Genomic DNA, 16523 nt, shown 5'->3' on the forward strand with positions numbered 1-16523 from the left:
CATTCCACATGACATGTGATGACCTCTCGCATGTCATGTGGAATGGACTGCTGTTAGATATTGTGCTTACAATAAATGTGTTTGGGGGGGGGGAGATGATAGGTATTTAAGTATGAGTCTAAGTGTGTCCTCCTTGGAGAAGCATTCATAATAGTAATAATGTTACATTTAATTTATAAGTCAGGTAGGATACCTCTCTTCCCCACCAGAAATGAGTCTAGGACATAAGATTTCCTGAATGCCAAAATGTTCAAAACATCAAATGGAAAAGTGTTAACAATTTTGAGTGACAAAAAGACATCCAGTGCATGGACAAATAAAATTGCATCGTTTGTGCGAGAAAAAAAAGTGATTGCTATATTTATGGGAATAGTTTCCTTTCCTTTAGTGTTACATGGTGATCAGCATTCATTTTACACAAATTATGGACTCTACAACTATGTTATAAATAATTATCTTAATTTCCTGACATTTCGACCTTCATATTAAGGTCATCATAACACACACAGAGAGGGAGAGGCTAAATTACATTTCACGCAGTATGCTGAAGAGACAATGATTTGATCAACAGTGACCTATAGTGAAAATAAAATAAAATTACAATAAATAAATGAAATAAAATAACTACATCAAAGCTATATTCTATTTAAGACAATATCAGAGAAACATTCTTTCATATAGATGGTTTTGTTACAGTAAAAATGATGTCTCCTAAATTGTTATATTAGATTTAAGATCCTGGATTACCTATTTATAATTAACTCTTAGGTAGAAAAGTTAAGTGGGTAGAATATGTGCCTTCCATATTCTTGGGATTTTTAGACCATTATTATTGTTAAGATTAGGGTGGTTAATTAGAATCTCACAGGCCTGCTTAAATTTATGTTCATACCATATTTTGCTGTGATGTAAACAACATATAGAGGAAACAGGACACACAATTCCTATCAGCAAAAAGGAGCAAACGACACATTAAATATAATAACTATGGTCAAGCTGGTCTTTCTGATCATGCCCTGAATTGACTGGAAAAGCACTTGTTGTTTACATTGCACCAAAATATGGGATGAATATAAATTTAAAGAAGCCTATGAGATTCTTATCAGCCATCCTCTAATCATAATATGTGCCTTCCATATTCTTGGTTTAAAAATCCCAAGAATATGGAAGGCACATATTCTAGCCACTTAACCTTTCTCCCTAAGAGTTAATTATAAATAGGACTATGGATAGTCCATGTTCTTAAATCTAATATAACCATTGTCATGTTAAATTAGGACATCATTTTTACTGTAATAAAACTATCTATATGAAAGAATGTTTCTCTGATGTTGTCTTAAATAGAATATAGCTTTGATGTAGTTATTTTAATTAATTTATTTATTGTAATTTTATATTATTTTCACTAGAGGTCAGGCCAGTAGAATAACTGTTGATCAGATCATTGTCTCTTCAGCATACTGTATGAAATGTAATTTAGCTTCTCTCTCTCTCTCTCTCTCTCTCTGTGTGTGTGTAATACTCCAGATGATGACCTTAATATGAAGGTCAAAATGTCAGAAAATTAAAATAATTATTTATAACATGGTTTTAGAATCCAAATTTGTGTAAAATGAAAAATTATGGGAATAGTTTTAATTAATTTTTCAATATGATGATAATTTAAGATAGCTACGAATTAGTGGTTTTGTTACTTCTAATTTTCTTGTGAAAGAAATTGGAAAAATCCATTAGGTTTTAATTGGGTATATTTCATGCACAACCAACTAAGATGATAGGATATGTTCTCTTAGGAATTTTGTTTTTTGTACTGACAAACAAGAAAATTGGCTGGTAAATGTAACATACATTCAGTAATTTAATAATAATGAATTGTTTATTACTTTCATGAATTAAGTCACTTAATGGCTTCTTGACATGTTGAATAAGTATTATGCGGATATGATGATAATATAATACTTTAAAGGAAAATTTCTTTTATTGATAGGTTTTTCTTTGGAAAGAATAAAGTAATGGCATTAGCATTAGGCAGAACGCAAGAAGAGGAATATAAAGAAAATGTTCACAAGATTAGCCAGTCTTTAAAAGGACAATGTGGTTTGCTGTTCACAAATAAAACAAAGGAAGAAGTCTTAGGGTAAGTTTTTATATTTTTTGTGTAATGTTTCTGGTCACCTTAGGGTTTTGGATTCCAGCAGTCAATTTTTATTATTTGTTCTTCACACAATACTGAGAGCAAACTTAGTATCATTTGGAATGGAACAATGTTTACTTTCTCCATAAAAGCAATTTTAAATATGAATATTTTTAAAGAAACGTTATGAAGCCCTGGTATACAGGTCTAATGTAAATTGGGATGATTGCCTCTCTCTTCTGAAAGTTGGTAATTCTCATCCTTTGTAAATATAAAATGATTTATTATATATTTGATATGATCCCTGTAGCACATGACACTTGCTGTTATTAGTTAACCGATTATCAATTAAAGATGCCAAGAAGTTATATTCTTGGTTTCATCCTTCATCCAAGTGTAAACAAACAAAGTTTGCACTTGAAGTCACTTCACAACTGGGCTACTTGTATATCGAGGCTAATAACTTCACATCAATTGCCTTAGTATCTTATAATGCAATGCACACACATACTAAGGCAATTGATGTTAAGTCATTAGCCTCAATATACAAGTAGCCCAGTCATGAAGTGACTTCACACACGAACTTTGTTTGCTTATACTTGGATAAAGGATGAAACCAAGAATTCAATTTCTTGGCATCTTTAATTTATAGTATAACCATGTGGGAAAACTTTCAACATGGTTAACTAATTGTTCTGTTTCTGTTGTATTCGATCTCTTTTAATTGCTTGTTTGTTCCAAACTGATGGTTTACTGTTAGTTTTAGTATGAAATATTTGTGCTAATTTTGTGATGAAAGTTATTTATTGTGTCTAACATATTTGACTCTCAAATACTATGCTGTAGGTTCCATTAAAACTATAGTGTTCTCAAGAAGTTAAAGCAACTTGAAGAATTCACATTGAATGCTCCTGGAAAGTATGTTAGCAGGTGCCCTCAAAAAATACAGGGAAAATTTAAGAAAGCTATATATAAAATTGGCTAAACAAAAGTCATGTAAACCTTGTTAAGAACATAGAAGAAATCATGAAGGGGCCAAGGTAAGCTGGAGGCTATTGAAAAACTTTAGAAATATAGGGAAGAGTAATGTAAAAGGCTTAAGAGACGATCGACATGATATTCTTGATGTCTAGTATTCTTACTTTGTGAAAGTGTTAAATGAGATAAGCAGTGATAGAACAATAATAGGAGATATTCAAGAGGAAAGCATTCAGGTGTAGGCATTTCAATTATTTTTATTATGTGACACCTCCAGGGAGTTCAAAGACTCATCGAGGGAAGACACCTACTCTACAGCTCTCTCTCTCTCTCTCCACCAACTACAGCGAATCGCATCATCTACACCAACGCCATCTACTGTCCACCACCACTAGTATTTTCACAGACAATCACAAACATCCATGCCTGCGGCGGGATTCAAACCTGCAGCCTTTTGACTGGAGAGCGTATACATTACCACTCGGCCAACCAGGCCTGCAGAAAAATAGAATGTAACCTCGATATGTGAAATATGTATGAAATTAGCATTATATATATGTGTATGTATTGACAGCCTATATTTCTACCCACTACAGGGTGAAGGCCTCTCCCATTGAGGGAGGTTTTTGGGTCTACTACTCCGATGGTGACCCAGTCCATATTGGGAGAGTGGGCAATCACAAATATCCATGACTACGCAGCCTCTCGACTGTGGATATGCTAACCACTCGGCCAACCAGGCTGGCCTTATCAATATTAGAGATGAAGGCACATTAGAAACCTGAAATGTGGAAAGGCAGCTAGAATAGATGATATTTAACCAGAACTGCTCAGATGTGAAGGTTGATTTTTATTATATTATTATAATAAATATTTTGTAATTTATTATTTTACAATAAAAAAATTTTTAGGATCATCTCTACCACCCTAAAAATTATTGAGGTATAAGTATTCTAAATTCATGTTATAAAATATATAGCAGAATTTTAAATAACAAACTAATAAAATATTCTGAAGACTTTATTTAGAAGTACAAAATGAATTTAGAAAAGGACGATCATGTATAAACCTGGCCTTTTGCCTAAAATTAATACTAAAGAAAAGAAGAGAATACAATTTAGAAACATATGTTACATTTATTGACTTTGAAAAAACATTTGATAAAGTTAAAAGAAGTATTTTATTTAACATATTAGAAAGACAAATACCAATAATATTCTAAAAGCTATCAAAAGTATATATGAAAATAATCAAATACAAATAAGATTACATTATTATATTTGAACTATTATATCTGAGAGAGATAAACCACGGAGTCCAACAGGGATATACCTTTTCAGCAACTCTTTTTTAATATTTATTAAATGAAATAATAAAATGGAATAAAAATTTCAATCAGGGTATTAAACTTTTTCCTACTGTGAACTTAAACACACTCCTTTTTGCTTATGATTAAATAATAATTACAAATTCTGAAGATAATTTACAGAAAGATATTTTAAATTTAAATGAAATAGCCAAAGATTATGGAATGATAATATCAACAGAAAAATCAAAAATGATGGCCTTTAAAGGACAAGATCCAATAAGAACTAAAATAGTAATAGATAACAAGATTTTAGAACAGGTGAATTCATTTAATTACCTGGGATGTGTGATTACATATGAAAATGAAAAAGATATAAACCTAAACATTTTGAAATATTTAAATATAACAGGTGTAATTAACTCTATATTTAAACCTAACCTGGGTTCAAAAACAAACCAGACTAAAAGTATACAATACATTAGTGCTACCAGTCCTACTGTATGGAAGTGAAGTCTGGACAATAAAAAAAAAATTTAAAAAAAAAAGACAAAGATTAATAACAGCTGGAATGAAGTTTTGTGAGGAAAAACTTCAAAGTATGCTCTTTTTGATCATAAAAGAAATGAAGAAATTATGAAAGAATTAAACAGGTATCAGTAATAGAAAAAATAAAAATATATAAACATAAATGGATGGAACATGTTGAAGAATGAAAACAGAAAGATTACCAAAACAAATTTTAAATTACAAACCATTGGGAAAAAGAAAACCAGGATGTTCTCTAAAGAGATTCAACAATGACTTCTAAGACCAGAACAGGCCACTCTAGGCCTAAATCCTTGAAAAAGCATGATAATGATAATAATAAATAATTATAAAAAAAAAATAGTAAATAAATAGAACCCAATTTTTATTATATATAATATAATAAATTATATATTTATATAATTTATTATTTATTTCATACTTATTATATTCCTGTGATTGCAGTTGAGCACTTGTGGTACTTGTCTATTAGAAAAGAATAAAACAATGTGAGAATTTGCGGAGGATTTATGTAAGCATGCTAAAAATTGAAGAGAAATTTGGGGAAAAACAAACTAGGTTCAGATGAAATAGGGAAGATAAGGGGAAATAATTATGTCATGAGAATATAAGAGATCTGGAGGGAGGGGATGGGGGGTATGCACTAAGAGAAAGGTTCAAAATAGTAGTTATATGGTGTAAATGGAACATTATGCACCACAGTATCATGTACTAGTTATAAATCAAAAGTTAGAAATGAGAGGTACAGGTAGATATTTTGATGTAAAATCAAGAGTAACAGATGGTTGCATTCTATTTTATTATTCATCACTTATAGGTCATACTATGAAGGAAATTGACATTAAACCTGATATAATAGAGATAGTTATGTCTGAAGAAATGTACTGCATTTATTTAGGAGTATAACATCATCTGCATAATGCAGAACTGAGCTGAATAATAGAGATATTCATGTCTGCATTATGCAAATGATGTTATACTCCTAAATAAATGCAGTGCATGTTTTCAGGCATAACTCAATTGAATACCTGTTCTAACAGATTTAGTATGAAAATCAGTAATAAAAAGATAAAACTATGAAAGATAGAAGAAAAACATGTAGCGCACTCTTGAACAAAAACAAGCACAATATTCAGATACAGTTTTAGATAAATATAATTTGAAGATAGCAAATTCAATTTGGAAATAGATAACAGAATAAGCACAGTTGGTATGGCAGATTTGAGAATTGAGTTTGAAATAAAACAGTTGATCAAAGACTAGACTACAAATATGAGATTTCTGAGAAAAATTAGCACAATGAATATATATCAATGGCAGCATCATATTAAGAATGATATTGGAAAGGAAATTTACACTGTTAGCATTCAGTGTGTGAGCTCTACTCGCACACTGAATGTAAATATCTGTTTTGATTTGGTCACTTACATAGAATAACAGAGGAATGGGTAGCAAAATAGACTTGAAAAAAATCTCAGGAAGGCAGGATAAAGACCCAAAAAGCAACCAAAATATAGGTATATTAAAGTAACTTTCAACATTTAAAAAAAAAAAAAAAAACTATAAACAATTAATATTCCCAAAACTTGGATATTGGCATACAGTCTGATCAGTTCAGATTCAGACAATTTCTTAGCATTTCACATGTTTCAAGGAAGAGATGATTGAACTTGCTGGAGTGAAGAAGTTTTTTCATAATTTTTTTTTAAATTAATAATTATTTTATACATATATACAGTCATACCCTGACTTATGCAAAAATATAAGAATCAACGCGGTTTCTTATATGTACATATTCCCGTCCTGCTTCACACCTCACCACTAGTCGTATCTGCCGGGCGCATTCGCCAGTGTCGCACATGCTGTGAACAAGCACTGACGTGTTTCGTGCAGTCTCCATTCATACACGATTTTTACAGTCTATAAACCTTGCGATTGTTTAATGTTATGTTCTTGATAAAAATTTTATCACATAAAAAATAATAATGTCATCCAAAAGAAGCAAGTCTGATTCTTCTACAGCTAGCAAGAAAAGAAAAACATGGACTTTGGAAACAAGACTCAACATTATTAAGAATTTTGAAGGCAAAATGAAAGTTTGTGAGCTGGCAAAGAAGTTCGATCTACAGGAATCCACAGTAAGAACAATCATAAAAGAAAGGTTTACAGATTTTGGAGGACATAGGTTCTAACGGGAATGAATTGTAGCCACAAGGCAAGGAATAAAAAAATCATTAGCTTGCTATGAAGAAATTTTGCACGACAAGAAAAAGACATTATGCCGTCAGATGAATCTATTAGATTTTATGAAACCATCGACATCGAAATAACTTTCTTTTTTTTATGTACGAAAAAATACAATTATGATTATACAGGGTGTTCGGGATAAATTTGACATATTTATAATTAATTATATTTTTCCGTAAGTTACATGTATTAACACACACTTCTCTTCATTTAAAAGTTTGGACCCTTCTTCATTCATATACAAGATGTCAGAAAGGATGGATAGCTGGAACCCACCTGAATCATGGAAGAGAATAACTTGTATCATGATGATTCGTGCCCGCCATCAAAATAAGGATATTACGACTGCTGCCCAATGCTCCCTGAATACAGTAAAAACAATCAGGCATGAACTAGAGACTTGCAATGGTGACTACGAGGATGTAGCAAGAAGAAAGATCCCTAGCAGACGATCTGATTGCGTTCGTACAGCAGAATTCCTCGCAAATCTGCAGGAACAGGTGTTGAAGAACCCTGGCATTGGAATTCGGGCTTTGTTCGTGGAGTTGCTAACTGTAGTCAAGCCCTGGATAACAAGGGTAGCCAATGGTAGGCCGTATGTATGGCAGCAGGATTCGGCCCCTTGCCACACCTCTGGGAAAAGTCAAAAATGGTTGTCTGAAAATTTCTACGACTTCACCAGTCCAAATGTTTGGCCTCCAAACTCCCCAGACCTTAATCCCATGGATTATTTTGTATGGGGCGCAGTTGAAAAAGACACCAATCGCACTTCCAGTAATACAAAAGCCCAGTTAATGGATAAAATTAAAACAGTTTTTGCGGCCCTTCCCAGGGAGACTGTAGCATCAGCTTGTTCGAGGTTCCGAAGCAGAATTGAAGCTGTGATCGATGCTAATGGTGGTTATTTTGAGTAAATCTTGTTGATAGTATTGTAATTAACTCTGCCTGTAATGTTTTTTTGTCAATTCATTAAATTTAATAGATACAAAGAAGATTTTCTTTTTCCTTACGAAACTGTCAAATTTATCCCGAACACCCTGTATTTCTTAAAAAATATAGGTGTTTTTGTAAACCTTTGGTCCCAATTGTATGTTTGTATATATAAATTACATGCAAAATTTTACCCCGAGTTATGCAAATTCGACTTACGTGCTTTTTGTTGGTCCCACCTGCCGCGTAACTTTGGGGTTTTACTGTATTTTTTTATCTATGCAACTTACTGCACAATTGTTCCTTTGAACTCTAATAGTGTAACATTATATATTTCAGCTGCGACCAAGACATGAGCTAATGTACTCATAATTTATGACTTATTATTTTGATTAATCTTTTGAATGCAGTTAACAGTATCTCCCTGATGATGTCCTCATAACGTTCGATGAAATATATTGGAGTTTTTGAATAAATTCTACATAATTTTTGTTACATGTGTAAGCTGTGAAACTTACTTCAGTACCAGCGACCATTAATAGCTGATCTCATATGGAGGTAGCAGAGTTTTTCCTCCCGGAAACTCAGAATTTTCATCCTTCATACAGACAAATTGGCCCTTCAGAACAAACGCAATTTACAGACAAAAAATACTATTTGTGGTGGTGGTGGGCAGTAGATGGTGTTGATGTAGATGATTGTAGTAGAGGTCCGGTGGGGAGTTGTAGGTGTCCTCCTGCAATTAGTCTGCGGGAGGTGTCACGAATAATAATAATGATGATAATAATAATATCTAGTGCACGTGTTCCATTAAAGCTATTAATCAAGATATTGGTAGGTTAATACAATTATTTATTTATTTTATTTCTTGTATTAATCCCATATACGAGAGATCAAGAGACCTATAAGCATGTCAGTGCCGTGTGTTGTATTTAGATGCAGATGAGGACTGAGATAGGTTTTTTTTTTTTTTTTTTTTTTTTTTTTTTTTTTTTTTTTAAAGAACTGCAAGTTGTAATTGTTTGGGAATATGTCATGAGAAAGACTGTTCCAGAGAACAGAGGTGGATGGAATAAAAGAGGAAGAGGAGAAGCAGGTTCGGTGTGTTTGCAGTTGCACAGCAAAGGGATGCTGCTGGGCAGCTGCTGTTCTTGTATTAATAGGTGCAACTGAAAGTGAAGGAATGATGGTTGCCAATTCACTGGAGCAGTGATCATGAAAGTACCTCTAGAATAGACACAGTGCTGAAACACTGCATTGTTTCATATGTTTTTATATGATAGATGGGTTGAGGTGAAACTGTAAGAGGGATCATTAGTGAGCCTAATAGCTCATCCCTGGATAGTATCAAGGATTTTAAGAGAGTTTTAGGTGTATGCCACTGCAAACATGTGAATAGTATTCTAAGCATGGAGGATTTGGGATTTGTATATAGTTAAGAGTTGGTTGGGTGTGAACTAGCCTTTGAACGAAAGAGAATTCCTAGTTTCTTGGATGCTGAGGAACTATTGATGTGATGTGGTTATGCCAGTAGAGACTTTAGGTAAATGCTCATCCAAGCAGAGAAAACTAATGTTATTTAGTGATTTGTGTGTTACTGAAGGTAAAGGTAGGTGAGCTGAGATCTCTTTTGTGAGAGAAAAGACTGTGTTTTGGTGGCATTCAACATGACAAGGATAGGTGATAGGACAGAGCCTTGAGGCACTCCAGCATTGGTGGTAAAGCTTGAAGAGAAGGATCCATCTACCATGACTTGCAGAGAATGACCAGAGAGAAAGCTGGTTACCCAATTACAGAGGGTGTCAGGGAGACCAAAGGATGGCAATTTGTTACAGGTCATGATGCCACACATGGTTGAAGTCTTTGGAAACGTCAAGGGGTGACTGCACAAGTTTCTCCAAACCTTTCTATGTCACGTGTCTAGTGACAGGTGATGTAAGTTATGAGGTCAGCTGTGGATCCTGAATGGCAGAATCCATACTGCTGGTTGCTGATTATTTGTTGGGCTTCTCAGTAGTGGAGAAGTTGGCTGTTGATGATTTTCTCTATTATTTTGGAGAGAACTGAGGTGATGGCAATTGGTCAGCAGTTTGATGGTTGACTTCTATCACCCTTTTTAGGAATTGGATGGATATGAGATTGCTTCCATGCATTGAGATAAGTACCAGATATGTATAGTAGATTGTACAAACAATGCAGGACAGGTGGTGTTAATTCTGGAGACAGTGTTTGAGAATTGGAGAGATGCAATCAGGACCAGGAAGCTTTTTAGTATCCAAAATTTTTAGTAATTTGCTGTTTTTTTTTTTTTTTTTTGTCAAAAAAAACTAAAGGAGGCATACAGTGCTTGGATTCCAGTATGGTAGGAGGTGCCAAATGCTCCAACTGCCATTTGCACAATCAGTGAGTTTTCTATATTTATCCTTGTTGAATTTAAACTTAACCCTTTTAATGATGGTTTTACAAGTGTTGCAGGCAACTGTGCAGGTCTCAAGCCATTTGTGATTCACTATTTGCTTTTCTTGAACTGCCCTGGCACACTTCTTTGAGAACGGGTTAGTTGTGGGTTGGGAAATTTGAACAGGTTCAAATCTGGATGGTAAAGTGAAAGCTTCCATTCTAATATGAGTTATTTCTGTAACAAGATCACAAAAGGTATCTGGATAAGAAGAATGAAAATAATCTATGGAAAGAAGAATAAGATTCATCTCTTCCACCAGAGATGAAACTTGAATGAGATTGTGATCTGAATTACTAAGAGGGGGCAGTCATCTGAATGGAGTACCTAGGGAGATAAGAAGAGATCCAATGTTGGATGACTGAAGAGAATTCTCTGGAATTCAGGTTGGGAGATGCATTATCTGTTTTAGGTCATTGCTTACAGCAAAAATCTTTGCATATCTTCCAGCTTGGTCAGTGAAATTTGAAAAAAAAAGGAGCCAGTTAGAATTGTGGACATTGTAATCACCAAGAAAGATGACTTCACTGTTTGGAAATCGAACTTTGAAGATAAGAAGTCAGAGAGTTTAGAATGATTTTCAGATTTGGGAGAATTTTAGAGGCAACAGATGAATGAAACAAAATGGGGAAGGAATCTTAAGCCACAGGAGGTCAAAAAGATAAGATTCTAGGTTAGATGTCCTTTGGAAAGGAATATCAGAACACAAAGGCACAACACCTCTTTTATCGTGGAAGGAGCCGTACAGGATGTCATTTGAACAGTTAAGATGGGATGTGGTTGATTTAGCAGAAATTTGAGGTTCAATCAGAAACAGAACATTATGTTTTGATGACTGAAGGTGGTGAATGCATGTTATTAAAATATTGTTGATGCTGCAGGTGTTGGTAATGTGAATATGAAATATGAATATGTGTGACAGTTTTGATTTTTTTTGAATTTTGGAGGAAGGTTTCTTTCTTTTTTTTTTTTTTTTTGGTTTAACTGCATAGACACTATACTTATTCAGGCTTATTTCAGACTTAATCCAAACTTAGCTGCTATAGATACTATGCATATAATAATATGTCCAACTAACTATTTCTGCTTATTTTAGTTTTCTTTATTTCTCATCAGATATTCTATAGAGCAGGATTAATATCCTGTAAATGAAATTAAAATCGTTGGCATCTCCATCTTCAATGGAGCCATTTGATTTTTTTAAATTTTTTTTAATGCAAATCCTTTTCATACACAATTGTAAACCTATTGTAGGTGGGAGGGTTAAAATCTGGAAACACTGCTCTAGAACATAACATTTTCAATAGTCACTTCAGATCTCCAGTCAGCTGGGTAGTGGTCTCATACTGGGATGAAAACCATTAAGGAATTGATGCCTGCATTACAGATTTTTGGTACAGCTCTGTTATTATACTGAGACATTTTCTCACATAATCATATGGCATCATGCACTTCTTGCTGTTTTAGATTTAGTAGAATACATTTCAAATTTGGTGATGTCCAGAACATTGTTTACCTGAAACTGATTCTGGATCCATATAAATGATTCATCTGACTCTTTACCATGCCAGCTCTACTTATTTTGTTATTTGTTTCCATATATGTAATTCATGTGTTTGAATTATTGTGACTGTTCTTCTTAACAAAATGTTTAAACCAATAGCACCTTAGTGCTGTGATTAGATTATGCTGGTTTGATAATCTGGAAGTCCTCTCTAATGCCAAATGTGGTACTTTTTTAAAGCTACTTCAGGCCTCCATATAAATAGGGTCATAGACTCAACAGTGGTGCCCCAAGACTTGCAAAATCCATGCCATGATGAAATATAACCTCACAGCTGAAATGCATAAATGCTGCTTACATAGTCACAGGCTGGAAAAAATTTCCAAATGGGATTGGTTGTATTTGAATTTTTCTACAGGCTAACTATTGAGAATGCAGTTTATGTTTTGTTTTCTTGCCTCTTTTCATAATTTTTTTTTTACTTTCCATGTAGATTTTACATTATTTGTACGAATCTTGCATTATCTCATTTATTGTCAAACCATCTTCCAGTTCATTCTTCAATTCTGGCTACTGATCCAGTTTTATGATTAAACGAATAGGTTTCCTTTGTGTATTTTTGGTTATTTTTTCTGTACTTTTTTGAACAAATTTTATTATTTTTCAAAATCATTCATAGAGAAGAAAAGTGTCATTGAAATTGATTGTGTGTGCATGCATGCAAATTATATTCTTGAGGTGGAAGAGAGAGAGAGAGAGAGAACTTCATTTAGGAACTTGTCAAATATTCTTTACTACACAAATTTATTTTTAGAGGCTTACACGTGCTGGTCAGCAATGTAATTCCTTTATAAGAGAAATAATCCTCATAATATAACCATAATATCTTCAAATGTACTGATAAACATTGGGAGTTACATCTGAATATATTGGTTCTCTGATAATCTGTTGCTCTGAATGAATAAAATGATTTCATTTTGTGAGATTAGTTTGGAATTATTTTCTAGATAATCCATAAATAATGAACTTAAGCAAGAATCCAAACTATAGAAGCATTGGACTTCTAAGCTTTAGTATGAATTAAGGTTTCTCTGCAATGTCCATCAGTGAACTTCATTGAAACTTTATTTTTCTTTCTTTCTCCTTAATTGATAAAATTTTCTGTAAATGGATTGATGGTTTGCCTTTTTTTAAAAAAAATCTGATTGGCATATATATAATTGTTGGTCATCTAATCTCTAAGACAAATTCACTTAAATTTTTTTTTTATAAATTATGAAATAATGTTTGTATAGATATTGAATGTCAGGAAACATATGCCATATACTTGGTTCTAATGTAACTCCTCTCCTCTTTTTAGGATAAAATGTTTTCACCAAAGAACCAGAGAAAACAAAAATTTATACAGAGCTAGCTTATCAACTATGCAATACACTGAATTGTATATTTTGAAATATATTCAAAAAATTAAAAGGTCAAGAAACAAATATAATCAGAAAATTAACATTCAAGTATAAAATTTTCATAATTTAAGAATTTAACTAAATAATGATAAAAAGATTACTCTGCATGTATTAATGCAGCAGTTACAAATGTTAAGGCTGCATTAATACATGCAGAGTAATATTAGCTTACTAGCTAACTCGCTCCTCAACTAGTAGACCTTAGCGAGCTACTTGACTGATTCACCGACTCGCTGTTATCTCACTCTGATTCCCAAGTGATTTACATTAAATAATAATTACAAGTCTAACTTATGTGATGGAAGAACATTTAGAGATTTGAGTAATTAATATTTACTTCAGAATCCAACATGATCTTCCATCACATAAGCTAGACTTGTAATTATTATTTAATGTAAATCACTTGTTTATAAATTAATATTCATGTAACTACCTTTAAGTTCTATTAATAATTAATTAATTAATCAAGGATATATAATAATAGTGAAAGGACTCTGTATTAAAATATTATTGAGTTTATTTTATTTATTGCTATCTTAATATTATAAGAATTTGTATTCAACATTTTAACTGCATATTAATTGAAATGTAAATATTCCTTATTTGTTCCTGTATGTAGAGGTATAACGTTGTGCAATGCCTCAGTTTTATTATATTTTGTTTTAGTTGTCATGGAGACTTATGTAAGATAGCGAGCGCGAGTTTAGAACAGAGTGTGGCAGATCGGTATTGAAGGGCTGGAAAAGGATTTTAATAGAAGTAGAGCACGAGAATAATTTCGGCGGGAAGAAGGGATATATAAGCGAAGAACAGACAAAACGATTCATTTGGGGAATCAGAGTGAGATAATAGCGAGTAGAGAGATAACAGTGAGTCGATAAGGTCTACTAGTCGAGGAACAAGTTAGCTAGTAAGTTGCAGAATAACAAATAAAGCAATGGAAGATAGCAAAGTAGCAACTGGATGACTAGCGGTAATTTAGTTGGGATTTTGACTCAAGACCGACTTTTCAGGGACTCACAGAAACTTGAAGAATAGCACGGAGTAACTAAGAGAATAAGTAGAGACAGCAAAGTAAAATTTAAACAATATCTGTGCTAAGAGATATAGTGCCTAAAAGATTAATTAAATGTTGGAAGAATAGGCAACTGTGCATAAAAACTTCAAGTTAAAGAATTACTGCATGTTACCTTAGTTCATGAGTTTATTGGTAGAATACTGAATTGGTCAAGTGATGTCAAAGATAGTACATAGCGTTTTGCTCCAAGCAAGAACCTTTTAACTATGTGAATTGCAACCATTAATTTATTCAGTTATTACTAAGAGGATTTTTTTTTATTTTAATGAGTGCTGTTAATTGTTTTAAGTGAATACAGTTATAAAAGGTGTCCGTACATAAGTAGATGAACAAGGAAATTTACTGGTAAGAATTAACCAACTTTGTTACTCCTATGCAGAGGTGTGTGTGTGTGTGTGTGTGTGTGTGTGTGTGTGTGTGTGTGTGTGTGTGTGTGTGTGTGTTTCTTCCTAAAATATCCCTACATTAACAGTAACTTTTGCGGAGAATAGCTGGAGTGTGGATTTAAGAGTGTATACTTGTGAAGAAGCGTTGCTGCCCTTATATTGTATTTGAAACTTAAGTAGCTATAAGATATTAATGTAGTTGGTTACTAAGGAACTTATGACATTGAACTTTTTTTCAAATGGTTAATTGAATTTTGTGAAAGCTGTATTTCAGACAACAGATTAACCATTGCCTGAAATTATATGACTAAATTACCAGATGAGCCAAAATGTTTGTAATACCTTATTCAGTGACTTAAACTAAAGTGTATAATTTGTAAGCCTATATTAAATGTTTGTTTTGTTGATCTAAAGTTGTACTTTGCCTGAATCTCTTTTACTGCACCGTTCATAAAATAATCGAACCAGAGCGGGTGAATTAAATAAGTTAAATAAACTCAGCCTGTATACATAATAACAACACATAAAAAGGAAATAGTTGAGAGTTAGTTTTACTTTAATTCTTTGACTAATTTAGATATAGAGTGGCACAGTCAATAAATACAAATTTTCTCTATAGTTGGATTAGAAATCAACTAGCAACTTATTTTTTTTGTTTAAGAACATCGTAGTGACAAATTGACTGATCCAAAGTATAGATTAAGACGAAATAGGATCCAACAATATCCCAGAGACAGCATCATGGAGATGGAGATTCATGTATGCTGACGATATTGCCATTGTAATTCAACATTCCAAAAAAGCTGAGAACACCTTAACTGAAGATCTGGCTGTACTTGATAAATACTTTAGATGATGGCGATTACAACCTAACCTGAACAAAACTGAATTAGCATCCTTTCATTTAAGTAATATCCAGGCCAACTATATCCCAAAAGTTTACTTCAGAAATAAACAGGTGAAATTTAACAATTATCCAAAATATCTAGGAGTAACCCATACAGCAGTTTGACACGTAAATATCTTTTAGCAAATATTGCAGGGAAATTAAAAACTCATAATAATATAATGCATAAACTTGCTGGTACTTCTTGGGGTGCTGATGCCAACACACTGTGTACTACTGCACCATTTTTAGTCTATTCCACAGCAGAGTATTGTGCTCCTGTGTGGCTGAACAGTGCACACGCTTCTTTAGTCAATGTCCAGCTGAATCAAACTACGAGGATAATCTCTGGAGCTTTAAGATCTACTCCTGGCTATTGGCTCCTAACTCTCAGTAATATAGCCCCTCCCTTGCTTCGCAGGACCCAAGCCTTAAGCAAACTATGGACAAAATAATTGGAAACAGTTCCTTGCCATCCACCAAGACATTTCCTTCCATACTTCACAAAGACTGAGATCCAGGCACCTTGTCTGGAGGAGTGCAATACAAATAAATGACCAGAACTTCGACCTATGCGAGTCATGGGGAGAGTATTGGTTTCAAC

General features: G+C 33.2%; 1 protein-coding gene across 1 annotated transcript in view; it reads left to right on the plus strand.

Annotated features, from left to right (window-relative positions):
- Positions 1-16523, plus strand: part of RpLP0-like (ribosomal protein LP0-like) — a 141190-nt gene that overhangs the window by 90591 nt on the left and 34076 nt on the right. The window contains exon 4 of the mRNA XM_090392790.1: positions 1988-2137. Coding sequence (XP_090248916.1) covers positions 1988-2137 — 150 coding nt within the window. The remainder of the gene's footprint in view (positions 1-1987; positions 2138-16523) is intronic.

This window comes from Typopeltis vanoorti, chromosome 5 (genome assembly GCF_054136105.1).
Source record: "Typopeltis vanoorti isolate ZY-2024b chromosome 5, IOZ_Tvanoo_1.0, whole genome shotgun sequence".
Lineage (NCBI taxonomy): Eukaryota > Metazoa > Arthropoda > Arachnida > Uropygi > Thelyphonidae > Typopeltis > Typopeltis vanoorti.